The sequence below is a fragment of the Macrotis lagotis genome, chromosome 6 (genome assembly GCF_037893015.1).
Source record: "Macrotis lagotis isolate mMagLag1 chromosome 6, bilby.v1.9.chrom.fasta, whole genome shotgun sequence".
Lineage (NCBI taxonomy): Eukaryota > Metazoa > Chordata > Mammalia > Peramelemorphia > Peramelidae > Macrotis > Macrotis lagotis.
Window position 1 is genome coordinate 187,406,866 of NC_133663.1, and position 23,984 is coordinate 187,430,849.

At 36.2% G+C, this 23,984-nt stretch overlaps 1 protein-coding gene across 8 annotated transcripts in view; it reads left to right on the plus strand.

The window, feature by feature from the left end:
• The window catches only part of LOC141491312 (uncharacterized), a 44,386-nt gene extending 21,214 nt beyond the window's left edge, over positions 1-23,172 (plus strand). For 4 of the 8 annotated variants that reach the window (XM_074192121.1, XM_074192126.1, XM_074192127.1 and 1 more), the window contains 5 exons: positions 173-253; positions 1,526-1,644; positions 9,267-9,293; positions 18,209-18,398; positions 21,350-23,172. In XM_074192121.1, the coding sequence (XP_074048222.1) occupies positions 173-253; positions 1,526-1,644; positions 9,267-9,293; positions 18,209-18,398; positions 21,350-22,723 (1,791 nt within the window). In that variant the 3' untranslated portion in view covers positions 22,724-23,172. The remainder of the gene's footprint in view (positions 1-172; positions 254-1,525; positions 1,645-9,266; positions 9,294-18,208; positions 18,399-21,349) is intronic. The other 4 variants (XM_074192125.1, XM_074192128.1, XM_074192123.1 and 1 more) reach the window with 3 other exon arrangements.
• The last annotated feature ends 812 nt before the right edge of the window (positions 23,173-23,984 follow it).

Here is a 23,984-nt window from a genome sequence, read left to right on the forward strand (position 1 = left end):
CTAATATGCAATGGTTCCAACACATACTCCTCCTATGAGTTGTTAATTATAATAACTTTTTTTAGGGTTAAAAATTGTGATTCCATTTCTAATAACAATGTAGCTACAAATCTTAGCAGATTTTATTTAATTATTTTGTACCTGGAATAAAAATGTTTATTATCTGCTACAGGTTGAGACTGCCAAAGCAATAGTGGACTGTGGTCCTCCTTTGATCCACAACCATATTCAACTCAATTTAAAGAAATTTAAGGTATATTTTCAGTGATTTCTCTTGAGTTAATTAGCTAACAATAACAAACAAAAAGTCATCTGAAAACCCAGGGAATTTTAAAAGTCAAGCACCATTTTAAAAAATTTATATAAAGGACACAATTGGAGAAAACAAATTAACCTCACTTGTTCCTGAAGAGAACTGAAAAGTCACTGGACCAGAAACCCTTCTTTTTTCTGAGCATCATCCCTCCTGTTATTACTATTTTTTTTTAAATTGTAAGGGGAGATAGAGGGAAAATAACAACAGAAAAATGATTTTAAAAAATCTATCTACTGAGCACTATCAGTTATAAAGTTTAGAGTAATTTTCACCACTTAACTGTTTTTTAAGAGAAGGGTATAGCTGCTTATGGAGAGTTTGTATGACCTGGTTACTCAGGTGATGACTGGTCAGAAAAATCAAAATATTGTAGTTTTTGAGGTTTTCATTTGTTTGTTCTTACATGGAATTGCCTCTCTATGTGGGGGGGTCCATGGTGATGATTTTAAAAAGTAGTGTGAAAAAAAAATAAAAAAAAGTAGTGTGATCTTATTTTAAAGAGAGGAAAAAAAACAGAGTCAAGAAATAGTCCTAAATGAACAGGATAAAATGCAAACAACCAACTCAGAATAATCCAGGATAGCATTTCTAGACTCTAGTCAGACATGTAGTGAAAAGCTAACTCTCAGCTGACCTCAAAGATTTTGTGCTTTGGAATCCTATTAAACCTCCCCTGTGGAGACTGGTTTTTCTCTCCATAGTAATTGTCACATTGTAGTGTTAAGGGATGACCTAATGCTTTCCACATTCCTTATCACGTTTATTTTTTAACTTTTTTTTTTTTTAGGTTTTTGTAAGGCAAATGAGGATAAGTGTCTTGCCCAAGGCCACACAGCTAGGTAATTATTAAGTGTCTGAGGCTGGATTTGAACTCAGGTACTCCTGACTCCAGAGCTGGTGCTCTATCCACTGCGCCACCTAGGCACTCCTGTTTTTTAACTTTGATTCGAGCATAAGGCCATCATTTTTTGTGCATTTGGGGGTGGGGGTGGGACAGAAAGGATATATTTCAAAAGCTTCCACTCATAATATCTGAAGATTTCTGTGCTGCAGCACTTGACGCCTACCTGGCTGGGCACTTAGAGAAAAATAAAATTCTGAGTGGAAGGAATCAAAGAAATAGTTGAAGCAAAAATGCTGATACTCCCCAAAGGAAGTGTGATTCCACCATTCTTAAAATGATATTTTTTCTCTCCCTGAACTCTACAGAAGGAGACAGATAGGCTTCGACTCATTGAGAGAGAAAATCGCTGGCTAATGGAGAGGATAGCTTTCATCATGAGGACCCAAGAAGCATATGACATCTTAAGTGACTACAATCAAAGATGGTAAGAAGGGAGGAAGGTAGAGAACAAGCTTCTGACAATTCTAGAGGACTTTTCCACTAAACCAGAAATAGGTTGTATCTGAATTGACAGAGGGAGTTCTCACTTTTGGAGTCCCTACCCACACTGATGAAATCAAGATCCTTTAGGTATTAGAATAGTAATAATAATATTTTATCAAACTCTTTGTACAATGATTCATAGAATATTAGATGTAATAATACTAGAATATAAACATTTTAAATTAAATAATAGTAGAATAGTAACTTGTCTCAGGACTGTTTCTATTTGAAAAATCATCAAAAAAAAGATGAGAATGGGATAATAACTCATATTTAAATAGTGCTTTAAGTTTCCAAAACACATTTCATTATCACAACTAATTCAAATCATCAAAGGAATAACTCTAGGATGTATGACTTTATTTATGAGTATTATTATGAGTATTATTTCAGCATTTGATGTTTGATGCCTAAGAAAAAACTGTAAAACAAAAGCATGAAAATGGAACATTTTAATTCATTAATTTTTTTTGCTTAATTAGTATTCTATTTTCCCCAATCACCTGTTAAAACAATTTTCAACATTCATTTTAAAAATTAAGTTCTAAATTCTCTCCCATCCTCCCTATTCCCTCATTGAGAAGGCAAGCGATTTGATATAGGTAATGCATGTGTAGTCATATTGGTCATGTTTTAAAAAATCTGCATTCAGACTCCAACAGTTCATTGTCTGGAAACGGATAGCATTTTTCATCATAAGTACTTCAGAGTTGTCTTAGATCATTGTATTGCTATAAATGGTTAAGTCATTCACAGTTGACCATCCTACAATATTGCTATTAATGTGCACAGTTTTCTACTTTTTCTGCTCATTTCACTTTGCTTCAGTTTATGTAAATCTTTCTAGGTTTTTTTCATCATTTCTTATAGCATAATAGTAGTCCTTCACATTTACTACAATATATTTACCCATTCTCCAATTGATGAGCATTCCCTCAATTTCCAATTCTTTGCTACCATAAATGAGCTGTTAAAAATATTTTTGCAAATATTTCCTTGGTTTTTTTATCTCTTTGGGGATACAGTAAGGATTTTACATAGAGTTTACATAGTTATATAGACCTTTGGGCATAGTTCCAGATTGCTCTATGTAATGGTTGCTTCAGTTCACCACTCCACTAGTGCATTAGTGTCTCAATTTTCCCACATCCTCTCCAAAATTTTTTTTATTCTATTCTATTAGCCAATCTAATAAAAATGAGATAGTACCTCACAATTTTTTTTAATTTGCATTTCTCCCATAAGTAGAGATTTAGAGCATTTTTCATATGACTATAAATAGCTTTATTTCATCTGAAAACTGACTTCATATTTTTTGATCATTTATCAGTAGAGGAATGGTTCTTATTTTTTATAAATTAGTCTCATTTCTCTATATATTTGAAGAATAAGGCCTATATCAGAAAAACTTAACTCCTTCTAACTGCCCTAAGAATGAGAAAGTTCTTATGAGTTGTAAATATCATCTTTCTATGTAGGATTCTAAATAGTTAACTTTATTAAGTCCCTTATGATTTCTCTTTCCTATTTACCTTTTATACTAGGGTCTTTTATTTAAAGTCAAATTTTCTTTTCAACTCTCTGGTTTTCTTCAGTTAAGCTTGAAAGTCCTCCTTTTCAATGAATATGCTTTTTTTTTTTTACCCTGAAGGATTATATACAGTTTTGCTGGGTAGGTGATTCTTGGTTGTAATTATGGCTCCTTTGTCCTATAGAGTATCTTATTCCAAGCTCTCTGATTCCTTAATGTAGAAACTGCTAAATTTTGTGTTATTCTGACTGTGAATCCATGATACTTGAAGTGTTTCTGGCTGCTTGCAATAATTTTTAAATTATCTCTTCTGGATCTATTCTCCAAGTCGGTTGTTTTTCCAAGAGATATATAACATTGTCCTCTATTTTTTCATTCCTTTGGTTTTGTTTCTTTTTTAAAAAATATTTTGTTTTCTCAACTAAATGCAATGGTTGTTTTTTACCAATCCTTTTTTTTCAAGTTTTGAGTTTCACATTTTTCTCCCTCCCTGCCTTCCCTCCCTTCCTCCCTCCCCCTGACAGAAAGCAATCTGATAAAGGTTCTATATTTATATCATTGCTAAATAATCATGTTGTAGAGAAGAATCAAATCCATATGGAAGAAAACATTAGAGAGGGGTAAAATAATATAAAAGACAACTTTTAAAAATTGAAGATGATAAGCTTTGGTCTTCATTTAAATTACACAGTTTCTTCTCTGGATATGGAGAATATATTCCATCATAAGTTTTTTTTTAATTATCTTAGATTATTATACTGCTGAAATGAGCAAGTCCATCCTAGTTGATCATCACCCATGTTGTTGTTGTTGTTAGTGTGTATAATGTTTTTCTAGTTCTGTTCACTTCATTCAGCATCAATTTATTCAGGTCTTTCCAGGCTTCTCTGAAATCCCGTCCCTCATGATTTCTTACAGAACAATAGTGTTCCATCACATACATTTACCACACTATGTTCAGCCATTCCCCAATTGATGATCATCCCCTCTATTTCTAGTTTTGTTACTACAAACAGGGCTGCTATGAATATTTCTGTACATGTGCGATTTTAAACCTTTTTTCAAGTTCTCTTCAGGGTATAGACCTAGTAGTGGCATTGTATGTGTAATTTTATTGCCCTTTTGGCATTGATACAAATTTCTCTCCAGAAAGATTTTGTTTTGTTTGTTGATGTCTTATAGCAATATTAACTTCTACTTGCTCAGTTCTCATATTCAGGTGAGCTTTTGTACCTCCTTTTCTATTTGTCAATTCTACCTTGAAGGTTTTGTTGTCTTAGGTGAATTTTAGTAACTCTTTTACCATTTGGCCTATTCTGGTTTTTAAGGTATTTTTTTTTTCAGTAATTTTTGGTGCTTCCTTTACCAAATTGTTTACTCTTCTTTTCATGATTTTCTTGAGATCTCTCATTTCTCTTTCCCATTTTTCATTTATGTCTCTTACTTGGTTTTTAAAATTCTTTTTGAGTTCTTAGCTAGCTTGAGACCAATTAATATTTTTCTTTGAGGCTTTGGATGTAGGAACTTCAACTTTGTTGTCCTTTTCTGAGTGTGTGTTTTGATCTTCTTTGTCACCAAAGTAATTTACTGTAGTCAAAATTTTTTCTGTTGTTGCTCTTTTTCCAGTCAGTTTCTTGACTTAATAACTCTTTCCTAAAGTGGGGTTCTGTTTCCACCCTGGAAGGTATGCTGTCCCGAGATTTAGGGGTTTTGTGCATCTATTTTCAGAGATACTTGTGAGGACTTGTAAGTTTTCAGGTCTTCCAAGGTGGTATGATCTAAGTGTTTACTACTCTCCTGGCCTGTGCTCTGGTCTATGAGCAACTGCAAGCATTCTTTTCTACCCTGAAACAGTGACCAGGGTCTCTGTTCACTGTACCCACAAGCTCTGGTGGGCCAGTGCTGCTCTTCACCCTGGAAGTGCCACCCAAAATCCAAGTATGAGCACACAGAGTCCTACCCCTAGGTCCAGCAAAGAGACCCTGTCATCTTGTTTGACCTTCTGTGGACTGAGAGCTCCGAAAATGCTGCTATTGCTATTGAGTCACTTCCAAGGCCTATTTCTGGTTTGTTAGGGACAGATCTGAGCTGTGATAGACCTTTCCTGCTGACCTTCTATATTGTTAGAAGTAGGAAAATTTGTTTCATGCTGTCCTTTTGTGGATTCTGTTAATCAAAATTTGTTTTAGAGCATTATTTAAAGGTGTTCAGAGAACTCCTCAACATTCTTTAATCCATTCTTTAACTATTTAGATGTTATATTTAGAAAATACTCTTTTGGGGCAGCTAGGTGGCACAGTGAATAGAGCATTGGCCCTGGAGTCAGGAGGACCTGAGTTCAAATCTGCCCTCAGATACTTAATAATTACCTAGTTGTGTGGCCTTAGGCAAATCACTTAACCCCATTGCCTTGCAAAAAAAAAATACCCTTTTCTACTCTCGTCATTTTTCAGTAGACGGTTGTCTTGTTTTACTTTGTTCTTCCCCATCATTGACATTCAACTCCTAAAAAAAGAAGTACATATATTTCTCTTTTAATTTAAGGCTCATCATAATCGGTACTGGACTTTTTGCCCTGGCTCCCCGACTCAAGTGATCCACAGGGCAACAATCTCAAGTTTCTCTTTATAGAAAGACAGAGACAAACAGAGACAAGACAGAGAATCACTGAGAAATACAAAGACACACGTGTGTGTGTGTGTGTGTGTGTGTGTGTGTGTGTGTGTATGACAGCTTTTGACTTTATTTTTGGTATAGCCTAATGGCACACCACAATTAAAAACTGTTTTAATGCAGTGATAATCTAAATTCTGTAGCCTTTTAGGGATAAAAAGGACATCAAAAGACCATTTGGAAAGCCCCATAACCAAATTATGCAGTACTCATAAAAGGCATTGTTTTTAAAGATCTCCAAAGATGGAAATTTCATAGACTCTTCTAGCTGCCAATTCTGTGGTTCAATATCCCTCACTTTGAAAACAAAGTTGACATATCTTGCTCAACTCTACCAGTTACTTTTTTTAAAGGATCAGAGGACTATTTTTTTTCATTTTTTTTTTTTAGTTTTTGCAAGGGTTAAGTGACTCACCCAAGATCACTAGTGTCTGAGGCTGGATTTGAACTTGGGTCCTTCTGACTCCAAGGCCAATACTCTATCTCCTGCACCACTAACTGTCCCTGTACCTGTTATTTAGATTAATTTTCTTTTTGAAAACCTATAGCTGGTTATCTTTTAAATAATCTTTTACATATTTAAAAGATACTCTAGGATATTATTAATATTAATATTAATAATTGGTAGAATTTTATTTTAGACATCACCTAATCCACCTATCAAATCACTTTATAGAAATGAAAAATTAGATTTTTTTCAAAAGTTCTTAATCTCTCTAAAAAATTATTAGTATATATATTTTTAGCACTCATATCCAAAGAACTTAAATCACTTTATAAAGATTTCACAATTCATTAAAATGTAAGTCATTAAAGCACAGAAGTATTAATCATTGAACATTCCTGAGAGGAGAATATATGACCACCAACAGGATGCATATATATTCATATATTCATATTTATATAAATATGAATATATGAGAAAATGTAGGAAGAAACTTTGTATGATCAGAATCCAATATACATTTCAAGAGTGAACAATAAGTTCATATTTCTAATAAATTGGGATAAGTTGTGAATGGCAATTCAGACAATAATCATGCAGACAATTTGCATCTACCAACCAGACAGTTGAAAATTTACATTGAATAGGGTTGTCTTGACCCCGGGGCAATGGAAAGACCCAAAAGGTATTTCTTGACTTGTTACTTCTCTGACACTAGTGGAACTGGGTCTTTGCTTCTGTTTCATACAAGTCTAGAGATATAACTTGAAAATAAGTGTGTGCTGGCTGTTAATCCCTTTAAAGGGAGATTTCCTAACATATTTGAAATTCTGTTTAAATGCTCTATTTAAACAGTTAGCAGTAACCAAGCTACTTCTTTAGTCAGGAGTAGACTAGACTTCTCTCAAGTCAGAGTGATTCTTGCAGGAGGGTCCCAAGCATCAAAATATTTCCTTTATTCAGTCTGAAAGTCTTTCTTTGTTTCACTGATCAGAATTATTTTTTAAGATATAAATGTCCCCTAAGGTGGGTTGTTTACATCTTAGTATGAATTAATTAAAAGTCATCTGTCCCTTTTAGCAAAAAGAAGGTTTTTGTAGTTTTGTTTTTAATGGAGATTGGAGAGTTGAGGGGAAAGGAAAAGGGGAGGAAAAAGAAACAGAGATTTGGTTTTCAGATGATTATCTTAGAACTAGGCATTTCAAGATAAAGGAAAAAAACACTAGGAGATGGTAGAAATGGGCATGGAAAACTGCTAAAACTGCTAAAAAAACAAAAAACAAACCCACACACACTTCTACCTATTTTGTACATTTGTCTGGGGCCTAGATAAAAGAAAATGGAATGTCTTCTTTTTCAAGAAAGTAAAATAATAATTCATGACATGTCCAAAGTCAAAAAGACTCATTCAAGAAGAAAAGAGAAGAATGATGAATTTAAATGATCTGTTAATGTCAAGAGGTCTCCAAATCTTTTTTTTGAAGAAACTGCTAGAACACCTAACAATGAAGCATGAAGCTTGAAGATTTAGCCTATAAAATTATAATAAACAAATTTTCTATGTTTGTGTTTTTCTCCCTCCTCCAAACTGCATATTCTTGTAGAGCCACACAAGGAGTGTGGTTACTTAGTGTTTACTTCCACCATCAGTAGTCTGAAAACCAGTCAGACCATGAAAAAGACAAGACACTACACACAGTTGACTTGCAATTCAATGGAGAAAAGTGAATTCAGGAAGATAAAAGACAGAGAAGATGAGAAAGGTCTGAGGAAGTCATGTAAGCAAGTGCTGAGTCAACAGAGGGCCCAGACATGTCATGTTCAATGGAAACACAAAAGTTAGAGGTGTTTGCTCCTTGTGTTTTGTGGACTTTTCAGACCCTTCTCCCTGAAGACTCCTTACAGAGTTATTTTTAGCCTGAGGCCCAGAAGATGGTTTCAAGACATCTGAAATTAGAACCCAATTCATGTAGCCAAGTTTGAATGCCTACAATCCAATCAAGAGTTCCAGATTTGGCTATAGGGACAACTTCATTGCATCTGTGGCCCTCTGCAAGCTTAGGACTCATTGACTCCTCTCTCAGCATGGTTTTCCAGCCTGTTGACTGTGTGGTAACTCAGGTTCAAATTGTGCAGTTTGGATTTCAGTTTTTAGTGTCAATAGAGTCAACCTCAAAATGTCAAACAAAATGGAGCCTGTTGATAGAAAGATGAATCTTCATGGAAAAAAAAGAACAAAAGAGAGTTAAGGCTATCTCAACTGTGGAGGGTTCTTAACACTGTGCTACGCTATGGTCACAGGTTAAGAACTCTTTATTTAAAGCAAAGGAATACTGTTTATTTCCATGAGTCCATTAGACTGTTAGCTCCTTGAGATCAGGGACATCCTCTGTAGCCTCTGCCCTTGGCCCATATTAAGCACTTGATTGCTTACTTTATGACCAAGTGTCACTGCTCTCCCCACTCTCATGTTCAGCCATTGCGCAGAATTTGGTTTCATGTAGATCATATTGAATCTAAGTGCCTTTAGACCCTCAAAACATGAAACACACCCTAAATTTTATAAGGGTACTCATCACTGGACACTTACTTCATCAGGAGAGAGTGATCCATTTGATGAAAAAAGAACATGGGGAAACAGCTAGGTGGTACCAGCCCTGAAGTCAGGAGGACCTGAGTTCAATTCCAGCCTCAGACAATTGATATTTACCAGCTGTGTTACCTCGGACAAATCACTTTAACCCTACAACCTTGCAAAAACCAGAGAGAGAGAGAGAGAGAGAGAGAGAGAGAGAGAGAGAGAGAGAGAGAACGATCGTGAAAATCTTTATGGTAAAAGTCTGGTTAAGTGCAAAGGAGAGGAAAACAATTGGGGACAACTATGATTTAATTTTTTTTATTTTTCATACTATAGGCAAAAGGAAGAAACAAAGAAACAAAGGTAATCTTCCAAAAAATGCATAATCCAAAAACTTTATAAGAAAAATATATGTATACTCATATATACATTTATATATATATATATACATATATATATATTTAAACGCATGTTTTTATTGGTTTTAGACTTCACGCAAAGGCCACAACTGGAAATAAGCACACAGTCTGCCTACTTAGATATACATATTCATCTCTTCTTCAGATTTGACTGTGGGCAACAGGAAGGAATCCCTGGGTTACCATATATAATTCACAAATTAAGATCTAAATTTGAAGGAAGAATAAAAATTAAAAAAAATGGCTCAAAGGAAAAATAAGGGTACCTGCCCCTCAAAAATAAGCATTTCAGAATAGTTCTTGCCATTATGACATAGGAAAGGACTCTGCTTACTTTAATTCATTAGTATGAGAGCATTCACTGTGCTTTATTCTATCCTTTGTAACTGAAGGGGCACTGGCAAAGAAAAAATGCTCTTTCTGCTCCTTTCTGATATTCTTTGGTGCCATTGAGTGTTATGCTACAAAATTACAACCCAAAAAAAGACAATTTGAGGAAAGTTTACAATTGTTGTTTACTCATTTCAGTTGTGTTTGACTCTTCAATGACCCCATTTGAGGTTTTCTTTACAAAGATATTAGAATAGTTTGCCATTTACTTCTCCAGCTCATTTTACAGATGAGGAAACTGAAAAAGGGTCATACAGCTAGGAAGTGTCTAAAGGCAAATTTGAACTTGGGAAGAAATTAATTTTATAAACATTCAGTACTTTTGTAAAAAAGTACTGAACTAGAAGACAAAGAAGAATCTCCTTTATTTTCAAGGAGATTGCAATCTAAATGTAGATATAAAGATACAAAGACAAATAAAATAAAAGTCAGAATGTGATCAGGGCAAAGAAGAGGACTAGACAAGTTGATAGAAAAATAAAAGAACTGTCCCTTCAAACTTTGGGGAAGAAGTGCTAGCTTCAAGAAGTTCAACTTCTTTTTCAAATAACTGCATGAATAAAAAGGACAGGATGTACTCTGAGAAAGCTAGTGAATTCAGTTTGACTAAGTATGTCAAGGGGAACAGAGTGAAGGAAATCTAGAAAGTAACTTGGAGCCAGAGAAATGGCTCAGAAATGCAAACTACTCACAAGATCTTAAGCAAATCATTTAACTGTGCTGTACCTTTGTTTCTTCATCTGTGAAAAGGGGAAATTGGATTATATAGGTTATTGAGTCTCTTCTAGATCTAGAACTATTATTCTATATTCCTATGCCAAACCCTAGAATTAATGGGTCACAAGACCAAGGAGATGGATTAGATATTTTCTAAAACCTCTCAAACTTCCAATGTCCCCCATCGGAATTGTACCTAATATATCAAATAATTACATTTGAATCCATAAAAAGGGATGATAGAACTCCAGAAAAGACAAAATCTTTTTTTAAACCTATGTTGGGGGTGGGGCATTGGAGTTAAGTGATTTGCCCAAGGTCATATGGCTAGTAAGTATCTAGTGTCCGAGACCATATTTGAACTTGATCCTCTTGACTCACAGGGCCAGTGTTCTATCCACTGCCACACTTAGCTACCCTGGTAAAATCCTTTTGAATGAACACAGGAAGCCTTCAATACTTAAGGACCCTGGGGGGGGGGGGGGCGGCGGCTAGGTGGCACAGTGGATAGAGAACCGGCCCTGAAGTCAGGAGTACCTGAGTTCAAATGTGGCCTCAGACACTTAATAATTACCTAGCTGTGTAGCCTTGGGCAAGCCACTTAATCCCATTTGTCTTGCAAAACAAAAAATAAAAATAAAAAATATTTAAGTACCCTGAATTGATAATTAAGAATTGAAATTATGAAATAATGGTAGTGATGCCTGGTTCTTTGGGTATTCATCAGGAAAGGACATAATTGGCAACAGATGGTAACCACATTTAGAGATTATGAAGGCAAAATGCCCAGAAAGGCAGAGACAAGTGATGAAAGAGGTAGATGGCAGCATGAAGACAGGGAATGGGATAATGAAGGAAGGCAGCATGAGGAAAGGGGGGATGGAGTAGTAGGTAGGGGAAGAGGCAGAGAACATAGATCAAGCAGCTATGATAAGAATTGGAAGCACTAGGTGGCATGGACTCAATGGAGAGGGAAGAGTGTTAGACTGGGGGTGAGGGGCAAGAGTTTGAGGTCTCATTTTTATAGGAATTTTTTGGGGAAGACCAACTTCTATCTGTGCCACCTTGGGGTTTATTTAGTTCAATAATATATTCAAATTTTTTCTCAAATTGATAAAACTTTTTTTAAATTCTCTTTTTGTACAAATAAGGTTTTTATGCATTAATAAAATATTCTTGTTTAAGAATAAATAAATACCCCCTCCCCCCCACAAAATATAGACTCGCTTGAGCGATAAAGTAAAGGGGAGAGAAAAAAATTAAAATTAAAAAAAATAATAGTAATAATTGTAGGTATGGCCAGGTTGCACAATGGACAGAGCTCCAGCCCTGGATCCAGGAGCACCCAAGCCCATATCTGGCCCCATACACCCAAAAATCACCCAGCTGTGTGACATGCAAGCCACCCCAACCCCAATGCCTTGAAAAAACCAAAAAAAAAGAAAAAAAGACCCTAAATAAAATAAAATAGTAATAATAGTAGGGGTGCTGGGTGGCGGACAGAGCATTGGCCCTTGAGCCAGGAGCACCCGGGTCCAAATCTGGCCTCAGACACCCAAAGATCACCCTGGATGCAGCTCCAGGCAGGCCACCCAGCCCCATTTGCCCTGCACCCCCCCCCCAAATAATAATAATAATAAAAAATGTGCTTCAGTCTTTGTTCCAACACCAACAACTCTGTTGCAGATGGATCACATTCTTTATGGTAAGTCCATCACAAAAGTTACTTCCATATTTTTCCATTGCCATTGCTGAGGGCAACTCCCTCCTTTCGTATTTCTCCACTACCATGTACTATATTTCCTCTCTCCTTTCACTCTGACTTTGCTGTAGGGTTGCTGAGTGGTGCAGCAGACAGATCCCTGGTGCTGGGGCCAAGAAGCCCTGAGCCCCCATACCACCCCTTAGGCCCAGAATCCACCTGGCCCTATGGTCCTGGGCAGCCCTTCCAATCCCAGTCCCTTGCAAGAAGTAAAAAGGAAAATGTGTTATATCTGACCACTCTCCCCCCATGGACCATCCTCTCCTCCATCACTCACATCCCCCCTTCTCCCTGTTGCCCCCCTTTTCTTCTTACTCCAGATGCCTATACCCCATTGAGTATATATGCTGTTTCCTCTCCTAGCCACCTCTGATGAGAGCAAAGATTCCCTCATTCCCCCTTGCCTCCCCGCCTTCCATATCATTGCAGTAGCTCATTGTAATTAAAAAAACTTATTATATGAGATGAGATATTTTGGCCTATTCCCCCCTCTCCTTTTTCTTTCTCCCATCACATTTCGCTTTTTTTCTATTGACTCCATTTTTACACCGTATTTTATCTTCAAATTCAGCTTTCTCCTGTGCTTCAACTATAAAAGCTCCCTCTACCTGCTCTATTAACTGAGGTTCATATGAGTATTATCAGTTTCATTTTTCTATGCAGTAATACATGCAGTTCATCAAGTCCCTCATATTTTCCCCTTCTCCTCCAATCTCTATGCTTCACCTGAGTCCTGTATCTGAAGATCAAACCTTCTGTTCAGCTCTGGCCATTCCAACAGGAACATTTGAAATTCTTCTGGTTCATTGAAAGTCCATCTTTTTTCCCTGGAAGAGGACATTCAGCCTTGCTGGGTAGTTGATTCTTGGTTGCATTCTAAGCCCTTTTGCCTTCCAGTATATTATATTCCAAGCCCTACGAGCTTCCAATGTAGTTTCTAAGTCCTGTGAGATTCTGATTGCAGCTCCACGGTATTTGAATTGTGTCCTTCTGGCTGCTTGTAGTATTTTCTCTTTGACTTGGGAGTTCTAGAACTTGGCTATAATATTCCTGGGGGTTGGTGTTTTGGGATCTTTTTCTCAGGGGTGGGGGGATCGGTGGATTCTCTCCATTTCTATTTTGCCCTCTGCTTCTAGAATATCAGGGCAATTTTCCTGTAGTAATTCTTTGAAAATGATGTCAAGGCTCTTTTCCTGATCATGACTTTCAGGTATTCCAATAATTTTTAAATTATCTTTCCTAAGTCTGTTTTCCATATCAGTTGTTTTTTCAATGAGATGTTTCACATTTTCTTCTAATTTTTCATTTTTTTGGTTTTGAAGTAATGAATCCTGGTTTCCTGTAAATTCCTCAATCTCCCTGAGTTCCATTCTTTGTCTGAAGGATTTGTTCTCCTCAGAGAGTTTTCTTATCTCTTTTTCCATCTGGCCAATTTTGCTTTTTAAAGAATTCTTCTCCTCAATAACTTTTTGAACTGTTTTATCCATTTGATCTAAGCTGTTTTTTAGCATGCTATTTTTTTCAGCATTTTTTTTGGATTTCCTTGACTAAGCTGCTGACTTCATTTTCATGTTTTTCCTGCATCTCTCTCTCCTTTTCCCAGTTTTTCTTCTAACTCCCTCATTTGATTTTCAAAGTCTTTTTTGAGCTCTGTCATAGCCTGAGCCCAATTTCTGTTTTTCTTGGAGTCTTTAGATGCAGGAGCTTGTGCTTCCTCATCTTCAGACTGAGTATTTTGATCCTTCTTGGACTCATTTGCAAAATATTTCTCAATGGTCTTCCTCTTATTTCTTTGCTTGTTCATTTCCCCCAGCTAAGCCTGAGCTTTTGGGACATTCCCACAAGGGTCTCAGTGTGTGAGGCTCTGTCCTCCCTCCTGGTCTGTGAATGACCATAAGCGCCCCCCTCTGCCAAGGGGCCGAGGTGGGGGGGGGCCTGCTGTTCTATGGGGGGGCCTAGACTGCGATCAGGATCTGAATTTGGTCAGAGCCCCAGAGTCCTGTTCTTGGGCAGAGGACAGAGCTCTGCAGTCTCTCTCTCTTCACTCCCCTCCCCAGGTTCAATGGGCTCATGCCCTGGGGGCTCCTGCTTACTGGCTCCCCCTGCTTCTGTTTCTGGATCTGGGCTCCCAGCACCCTGGGGCTGCCTCCAGGAGGCTGAAGTTCTTTTGCTCTGGTGCCACCCCTCTGGTGGGCTGCCCCTCTGACCCCGGGGAGCAGAACCTTTCTGCTCTTTTCCAGGTTACCTTGAGTAGGAGAACTGCCTCACTGGGTCCCTCTGTGGGTTCTGTCTTTTCAAAGTTTAGTTACAGTCCTTAGTTTCGAAGTTTTATGAGAGAGCTTCTAAGAGATGTTGCTCTCTTGTCGCCATCTTGGCTCTGCCCCCCTCAAATTGATAAAACTTAGACATCATCTCAAAGTTATCAGCATTTTTTTCATATTTTGCCAGTCTGGGGTTGTGGAGGGCTGGATTTCGTCTGGAATTTGTATATCATATATCGACAAGCAGTACTTAAATGGGATCTTCTTACTTGATTTATATTACCAGGATGTGAATTTTAGTTGATATGATACAATTTGCAAAATATGTGCCTTTCAGCTTTGGGATGGTTTGTGACTTCTATACTCCTCTTTGCAATCTTATTTCCTATGTTTTCTACTTTAAGTTTATTTACCATACTAACTAGAAGTGGAAGTGGAGAGGACCAGAAAAAAACATTTTTAACATAGACCCACTCAACATTCCTCCCCTACCAGCAATTTTGCATTTGCACTTGCAGTGAACACAAGCATCCTCAGGAAAATGTGCCATAGGCCTTTGGGATCCTCTGCTGCTTCAATGACTCTGTATAAACACCTCATCATCCACAGGAAAGAATGGGGGAAAGAATCAGGTGACCTAAAAAGAGGAGACAGGGTTCATTCATTATTATTATATTGTAAGGATCATTTGTCTCCCAGATGAATATTAAATCGAACAAAAAAAAAACCTTTAATGCCATAATGCAGGAAATCTATAAGAAAACAATTCATAACTTCTGAATATAGTCAAAAGATGTCAAAAGACAAATTTACTACAGAAAAAAAAGTGAATCAAAATCCAATTTACACAGTGGTTACCTTTAACAACCTCAGTGAAAAGAGAGAATCCACAAGTAGCCTAGGGAAAGACCTTCAAAAATCACAGAAAAGTTTATATTTGTCATTATTCAGTTGTTCAGAAAACCCATTTGGGGTTTTCTTGGCAAAGATAGTGGAATGGTATGCCATTTCCTCTTCCAGCTCATTTTACATATGGAGGAAAGTGATGATAACAAGGTTAAGTGACTTGCCCAGAGTCTCACAGGTAGTAAGTGTTTGAGGTCAAATTTGAACTCAGGTCTTCCTGATTCCAGGCCTGGCGTTCTATCCATTTACCCCATATAACTGCCCCCCAAATTTTAACAGAACTATTCCCAAAGTTGTAAGAAACCACCAAAAAAAGCAATAGTTTTGTATATTCTGGAAAGCAAATAATTTTATCTAGAACTCAAAAGGAAATGACTACAAACCCAAGTCAAAACTTCAATGAAAAAAAAATGGATCATTGAACAAATTTGAAGTATTTCTACAGAAGTAAAAGAAAAATAAGAACATGAACAAGGAAAACAGAACATGGAAAACAGAACTAGAGCAAGAGACTGAAAAAATATTCTAATACTGCAAACAGAAGCACAAGAAAAATAACAAGTGCATTGTTAGCATTGTTATCGTGTCCCATTCTTTGTGATCTCACTTGGGATTTTCATGGCAAGGTACTGGAGTGGTTTGCCATTTTCTTCTGCAGTTCATTTCAAAGATGAGGAAAACAGGACGAAATGATTTGTTCAGAGTCACACAACTAAGCTAATCAGTGAGGCTAGATTTGAACTCAGAAAAAAACAAATGTGTTCTGATTTCAAGCCCAGTATTCTAGCCATCATACCACCTGGTAAGAAAAAAAGAATGAAAATGTTTCATATTTAGAAGTTGTTTTTTGGGGGGGAGTGTTAAAGGAGAGATTGACTTGTAAAATAAATGAAAGAACTAAGACCTTTCAAGGGATTTTTCTATAAAGGATACAACTTAATAGATATAAGTGGAACCTAAAGATCAGGAGAAGCAAATATCTTATATAAAGCACCATGGACTAAATTCCCCAAATCCCTAATCCCTCCTACAGGAATCCATAGCAGTTGCAGGGAGGAAGATTGCATAAAAGGATAAAGAGGAAGGGAGAGGACAAAGGGAATAGGTATTGTACCCCTACAAAATCATGGGTAAACAGTGAAGAGATGGTGAGGCTATGGAAAAAGGGAGAGTGAAAGAAGTGACAAGTGAGATTGTAAAAGTAGAATTTCACCAAAGGGGAAAGAGGAATAACTCTGTTGAAGGACATTCCCATGGGGCAGAAGTTGTGAGTATATGATAGGAGAAAGGAACATCATGGCAGACTTAGTGTGGGGAATTTGTACTGAAGATAAAGAGATGTCAGTTCTTAAGGACACCTGGCACTCTTAATGATAGGGGAAGAAACAGAACCTGATACACTATAGCCTTTGGGAAGGAGACAGATCCTTCTGAAGGCAAAAATTAAAACAAAAGGCAATTTATGCCATCTAGCTTCCAATTGACTTTGCTTTCCTCGTGAATTATTTCTAAGAAGGAATAGGAGCAGAAAAAAAATAGAAGAATGAATCAAGATCTACAGGTACCATTTAGAAGATGGAGTTCAAACCTGGTACTCCAGAAGCTTTAATCTATTGAAAGTAACAATAAAGAAGAAATAAGTGTGTAGCCCACAAAACAGAAAATAAAATTCAGAAGAGAATACAAGGTGAAAGATATATTGAAGAGAACAAAACAGAAAAACTTTATGGAAAAAGGCACAGTAAAAAAGAAAATGGTTTGGAGAAGAAGTGAAGATTTTGAACAAATTTAACAGACTGAAGAAAGACAAGGTACAAAAGAGGGGAGAAACGAAATGAAAAATAAGTAAAATCTAATAACTGGACAAAGAGTAGGCAAAGGAGGGTGGGAAAAGTCTTTGAAAATAGATGAACATGAAAATAATTTAAGCAAAACTAAATTGGGGACATATTACCAAGTAACAAATGGGAAAAGGAAAACCTGGTAAGAGTTTAATGTAGGGGCGGCTGGGTGCTGAAATGGATAGAGCACCAGCCCTGGAGTCAGGAGTACCTGTGCTCAAAATCAGCCTCAGACACTTAATAATTAGCTGTGTGAGCTTGGCCAAGCCACTTAACCCCACTGCCTCACACACACACACAAAAGATTTTAATGTAAATGTATTAAATAATCCAATAAAATGAGAGTGACAATGGCTAAGAAAACCAAACCCAGAAATGGGTTGCATACAAGAAACTCAATCAAAAAAAGTAAGGCACATAAAAAGCAAGGCACATACAGAATCAAAATGAAAGGTTGGAACTATGCATTAAGTGAATCCGAAAAGAGAGAAAGTGGGAAATTGCAATTATGTTGCCTGACAATAATAAAAATTTACACAGAGATGAAAAAGAAAACTAAATTATGCTTAAAGAAAACATAGATAAGAAGACAAAATATTAAGTAAACTCCAAATGGCAAATCTAAACTCTCAAAGAAAAAATGACAAAAATTAGATAGGAAATTTAATGGTCCTCTCTCAGAGATGGATTAGAACAATATGGAACTTCATAGTTATTTGAAGATCAAATGAGATAATGCATGTACAACAGGCAAAGCACTATATAAATGTCATCTATTTTTCACTGATCATTACATAACCAAAAAAAAATCAAGCTAGATGTTAGATAACAAAGAAGAAGTCATTTTTTTGAAGGCATCTTAAAGTCTCAGTACATGAGTTTACAAAAATTTTGATAAATTTACAATTTTATGGTACTGGGATCATGATTTAAGGTGTTTAACCATATTTGAATTAAGTTTTGACTTTTTGAATTTAAACAGCGATAGGAGAGAAAGAGAACTTCGTAGAATAGACAGAGAAAACAGATCCTTTCAAGAAAGACTTGCAAGCTGTCTGCCTTGGTATCAGTGTCAAAGATGCTGTGAAGACTGGGAAGGGGACGACAATTTCAGTGAAAATTTAGCTGAAATTTCACAACCATGTTGTTGCTCTCATATAGTGGTAAGCACTGTAAGTATTGTTTTCATTTTTAATGTATGCTTACTCGAAATTTGTTTTGCTTCAACCATATTCATCAGGCATGTATAGGTAATATCTCTTATTATTTAAGTACCTTATAGTCATCCCACCCAGAAACAAGCATTACTATTAAAATGCTTAACAGAATATGTACAATAAAGATATAGTGAAGTAGAGGGTTATGCTGTTTTTGTAAAGAGCATGATTACTGTAAATAAAACCAATTAAAAGAATCTAAACTGCCTTTCTTAGATTTTCTTAATTGGTTTTATTCACACTAATGATTCTCTTTATAAGACTGCATAACCCTTTACTTCACTTCGTCTGTCTATATCCATGGCCAGATTTTTTTATGACACCTTGCAAAAGAATATTTAACATGCGAAACTCAGATTATATAGGGAAAATGTTTGACTTTCAGATTACAAATGAAAGGCCAAACCAAAAGTGTTCAAGGTACTCTTAAATTCTTTTAGAGCTTAATCTCTGCTCTTTCTAAATTAAGTATTTTCAAAGTACTAGTTTTTCTTTCAGGTTTGTAGGATGATTTTAATACTACTACTGCAACTTATGGGTCTTTAAAGAATTGTCATTTATGAAGGCGCTCAACTTATAACTTAGGGAGTTACTATGATATTTGGAAATTTTAACTTATCAGGCATTTTGCAATATTAACACTAAAAAGACTTCATTAATAATCTCCCAATACTATGTATTCAAATCCTCAATCTGCCTACACTACAGAGTTAACATAAAGATAAGATAGAGAGCTCCATATGCTGATAGTGAAGAAACTAGTTCTTGTTGATGCTAATAACATTTTGTTTCAACTGAAGAAGAGAGGCTTGCAATTTATTTGGTTGTGTTTCAGTTCCATCTAGTTAGTTGTGTTTGCAAACTATATCTACTGCCCAATGGTGGTCTTGTGTGATAGATAAAAAAAAGATATTGCATAAAGGATGCAAGACAGAGGATGACTGAAACAAAACTAAAAAGAGAAAGTAGGAAAAGCATGACAATAGCTGAGGGCAGAGGTGATCATGGAAACATCAGAAAAATACATTTTATTTGACCTTTCACTAATTTTAACCAAATATTATATATTCACTCATACACACTTAATATATACATGTATCATAATTCATATATTCCCCCCCCCCAAAAAGACTATGCTTTAAAAGAGCTTTGGGGAAAAAGCGGCCATTGGATTCCCAAATAGCCTTGGCAATACATGTCATTTTTAATGCTTCCTACCATGCCACTGATGAGATTTTTCTGGCATGGATAAGATTTTATGAGATCCTAAGGATCCTTGCTATTGGGACTCTTTGCAATGATGACAAAATATGAGCATAAGGAAATAACTAGCAATTTATCTTCTATAACCCACCTTTTGGTTTGGAAGGTGTAAGTTGTACTTCTAAAAGAAAAAGGTGGGTTAACTACAGAACCAATATAACAACCATACCTTTTTTAAAAAATTATAAAATGCTTTGACTTATTATGTGTTGTATCTGGGAAATGACAGTGACCATAATGGCAAGAATAGGTATAAGAATCAGAGAGCCAGGATTATAGCATAACTCGGACATAAATTACCTTCCCTTATAACTGAACTTGCAATTTCTGCTATGGGAGTAAAAGTATAGAAATAACATCTTCTTTGAAGCCTACCTGCATGTGTTTTTCCTCAGCTCTTAAAATCTCTGTGGCTTCCTCACTGGTTTTTAAAAAAGAGAAAAATTGTAACATCTCAAAAGGGGGATATCCTTTAAAGTTATATCCTAAAAAGAAGAAAAAAGAATCAAGCTACTTAAATACTACACTTTTAGAAATGATAAGATTTCTTCAGGAATATCAAAGTAGGAAAAGAGTCTCAAGACCCTCTTTGTGTGGTTGAATGACTTCACCTATTAGCTATCAGTCCAAACCAGGAAGTTAAAGAAATTGACCTTCTCTAAGGGTTGTATGGAACAGTTGTATGGAATTTATTCTTCTGCTAGTATGATAATGCATATAACTAATCAGTTTAGAGAATCCTGGCATAAAATTAGAAAAATTGCTATTTCCTTAGACTCATCACAAGAACCCAATTCTTCTCATTGATGTGTGCATTTTATGGTTACAATTGACAGAGGAAAAACCAAGAACCATTCATGTGCCTCTTTTCATTTGTTTATTATTAGAACTTTATAAACTACCTCAGAAGGCAAGTGATAACAATTCTGACATCTGCTTCTTTGTGTCAACTAAAATTTACATTGAGAAGTATTATGAATATTTTTCTTCTCTATTTTAGGGAAGGACTTTTAATTCTTTAATCCCTTCACAACTACCCCACTCTCCACTCCTAAATCCCAGATTTCTTATTAACTTTCATTATTTCAACAGTAATTTATTAAAAATGATAAAAACAACAGCTTTCATATTACAATTAAATTATTAATTAAAGATACTTCAACTGCCTGAAACCTTCAGTTAACTGGATTTTTAACTTTTAGGAAAAAAAGATACATTTTGAGAAAATAGGCTTTCATCAGACATCTAATAATCAAAGTACAGACATCTTCCATCAGGATGTTTCAATAGGGATTTAATTCAGCCTTCCATATCTATAACATAATACTACTGTCATTCTAATTTAAAAACCCTCAAAAGAAAATCATCTTAAAAGATTCAGTTTTATAAGATGTCCCAAAAGTTTTAATACAGTTTTAAACTTTAAGAGCCTAATCTCTTTTAACAGCTTAAAATTAATGCTTAGGCAGGAATATATATTAAATATATTTCAGAAAGTCTGAACAATGGAGTTGAAACTAAGAAGTGTTTTCTGCTCAACTCTAGGGTAACAAGAATATTTCATATTTTTAAAAAATATCATTTACTAAACATTCTGACTAAATCAAAGTATATTTCTAACACATATTTTTTTGTTGCAACAGGAAATAAGACCAAAAAGGATAACACCAAGGAAAAGACTACTAAAGATCAGGCAAAGAAAGGTGGAAGAATGGGATAGTGACATGGAAGAGGAAACAATATCAGAAGATACCAAGCATAAAAAAGATGACACAGAGGATAAGACAGAAGAAAAACCCAAAAAAACAACACTAAAAAAAGAGGAAGACACAGGTAAGACAGTAAAAGAGGAAGACAAGAAAAAATTTGAATTTAATCAAGAAGAAATAGAGAAGATTGGGACTAGGCTGTTGCAGGATGTAAACTCTAGAGTGGCAAAACTGGAAGAAGAGTTACAATCAGAAAGTAAACTGCTGAGGGAAGTAAAAACATTGATCAAAATGAAAGAAGAGGAAGAAGCAAATGAGCAGCAAAAAAAAGATAGTAAAGCAAGCAGGATCAATGTGAAAGAAAAGGAGTCCATAGAGTCTAAACCAACAGAGAAGACAGAGTCTAGACCCATAGAGAAGACAGCATCTATTTCGATAGAGAAGACAGGGTCTATTTCGATAGAGAAGGCAGGGTCTATTTCGATAGAGAAGACAGGGTCTATTTCAATAGAGAAGACAGGGTCTATTGTGATAGAGAAGGCCATAACTAAACCCACAGAGAAGACAGCATCTATCTCAATAGAAAAGACAGGCTCTATTTCGATAGAGAAGACGGGGTCTATTTCAATAGAGAGGACAATATCTAAACCGTTAGAGAAGACTGACTCTCAATCATTAGAGAGTACAGCGTCTAAACTGATAGAGAAGACAGTGGCTAGTACAATTGAGAAGACAATGTCTAACTCCCCAGAGAAGACAATTTCTAATCCAGTGGAGAAGACAGTGCCTAATCCTTTGGAGAGGACAGAGTCCGTACTGATAGTGAAGACAGAGTCTAATCCACTAGAGAACACAGTGTCTAATCCACCAGAGAACACAGTGTCTAATCCAATAGAGAAGACCATGTCTAATCCACTAGAGAAGACAGCATCTAATCCACTAGAGAAGACAGCATCTAATCCACTAGAGAAGAGACTGTCTAATCCGACGCAGAATACAGAGTCTTCTCCATACAAACAGCATAACCCAATAGAGGATGTAGAGTCTATACCGATGGAGCAAACAGAATCAAGAATATTCTCTTTGAAAGAATTGGAGAAAGAATTTAAAGAAGAGGACAACATAGAATCTAAACTGATGGAGCAAAAAGAATCCAAGATAGTCATGTGGCATGATCCAGGGAAAGAATCAGAGGATAAACTGCTGGAGGGAGAAGAAATAGTCAGTTTGAAGAAGGAAGTAGAGGACATGATGCCAGAAAAACCTGAGTCCCTGGAAACCAGAGTTTTGCAAGAGGAAATTTCCTAAACATTGTAATGACCACTCCTTTATGTGAAAATTGGAGAATATCAGAAGTGTACAGTGTTCACTGTTATCCTGCTAAGTGTGGCTAATAAATAGGGAGTGGAGATAAGGAATATAAATACTGTAGCTTTTAAAGATGGAACAACCTAGTGATGCAGCAAAACTATTTTTGCCATTTTCTGGGTTGGTACGCAGCCCCAAAGATGAAATGAGTTGTTCAGGCTAATACAAGGAGCACAAAGAACTTTGAATGAGATGAGTTTTTTTTGCTTCTGAACTTGGCTAGTTACTCTGTTGAGAATTTGTTTACAATGACTGGATATTTATACCTTCCAAGATAAACAACAGAACAAAATTCCTTTCTTCAAAAACAAACAAAAAATACTCTCCTAGAAAATGCTTCAATTGGGTCCTTAACCAGTATCTAAATAAAGTTTCATAATATAATGAAATCATAGTCCTACTCTAGAAATAGAAGAGGATATTTTGGGGTTTTTTTAAATTAGTTTATGTCGATGTCAAGGTATGTTACTATTTCACTGGATCTTTGATCTCATCCATGTGGGGCAAACTCTAGCAGTACAAATTATACCTAGTCATGTCTTCTCAATCTGTGTGATGCTTTTCCATGTCTGGTGATTCCTGGCATTCCACATGGTGTGGGTCCCCAGACATGATTTAGATGACCAGATTTCCGGTAATATGACTCCATTTTGGAGTAATGGGGAAGTTCTCATTGCTCTGGAACAGTAGAAGAGTTCCTACTCTCCCAGGAATGCCCAAGAAAGAAACATGATGACAGTAGGAACAAGTTGGCTGCAAGTGATGGACTAGGAATGAAGGTGGGACATGGGAATGTCTATTTATCCCTAAAGTTCTCACTTTCTCCTCTCTCAGTTAACTGCCAAAGGGGAGTGGAGGGGGGGAAGTACTCTTCCTCTCAAGTGGGAGCACTCTGGGAAGTTTGATGGGTGGAGGAAAAGTGAAGGGCTGGAAATTGGGTTCTGAGACTCTAGTCAAGAGACCACTGGGTTCTATACTTGATTATGAGGATGTTGCTTCATGTCTTTGGGCTGAACTTCCCTTTTCTGTAAAATGAGGAGCTTGAATTATATTGCTTTTATTTTGAGAAAAAATTCCATTTTTCACAATTACATGCAAAGATAGATTTCAACATTTATCCTTTTCCAAGCTTTTTAGGTCCACATTTTTCTTCTACCACCTCCCCTCTCCCCACCCACTCCCCATGACTGCAAACAATCTG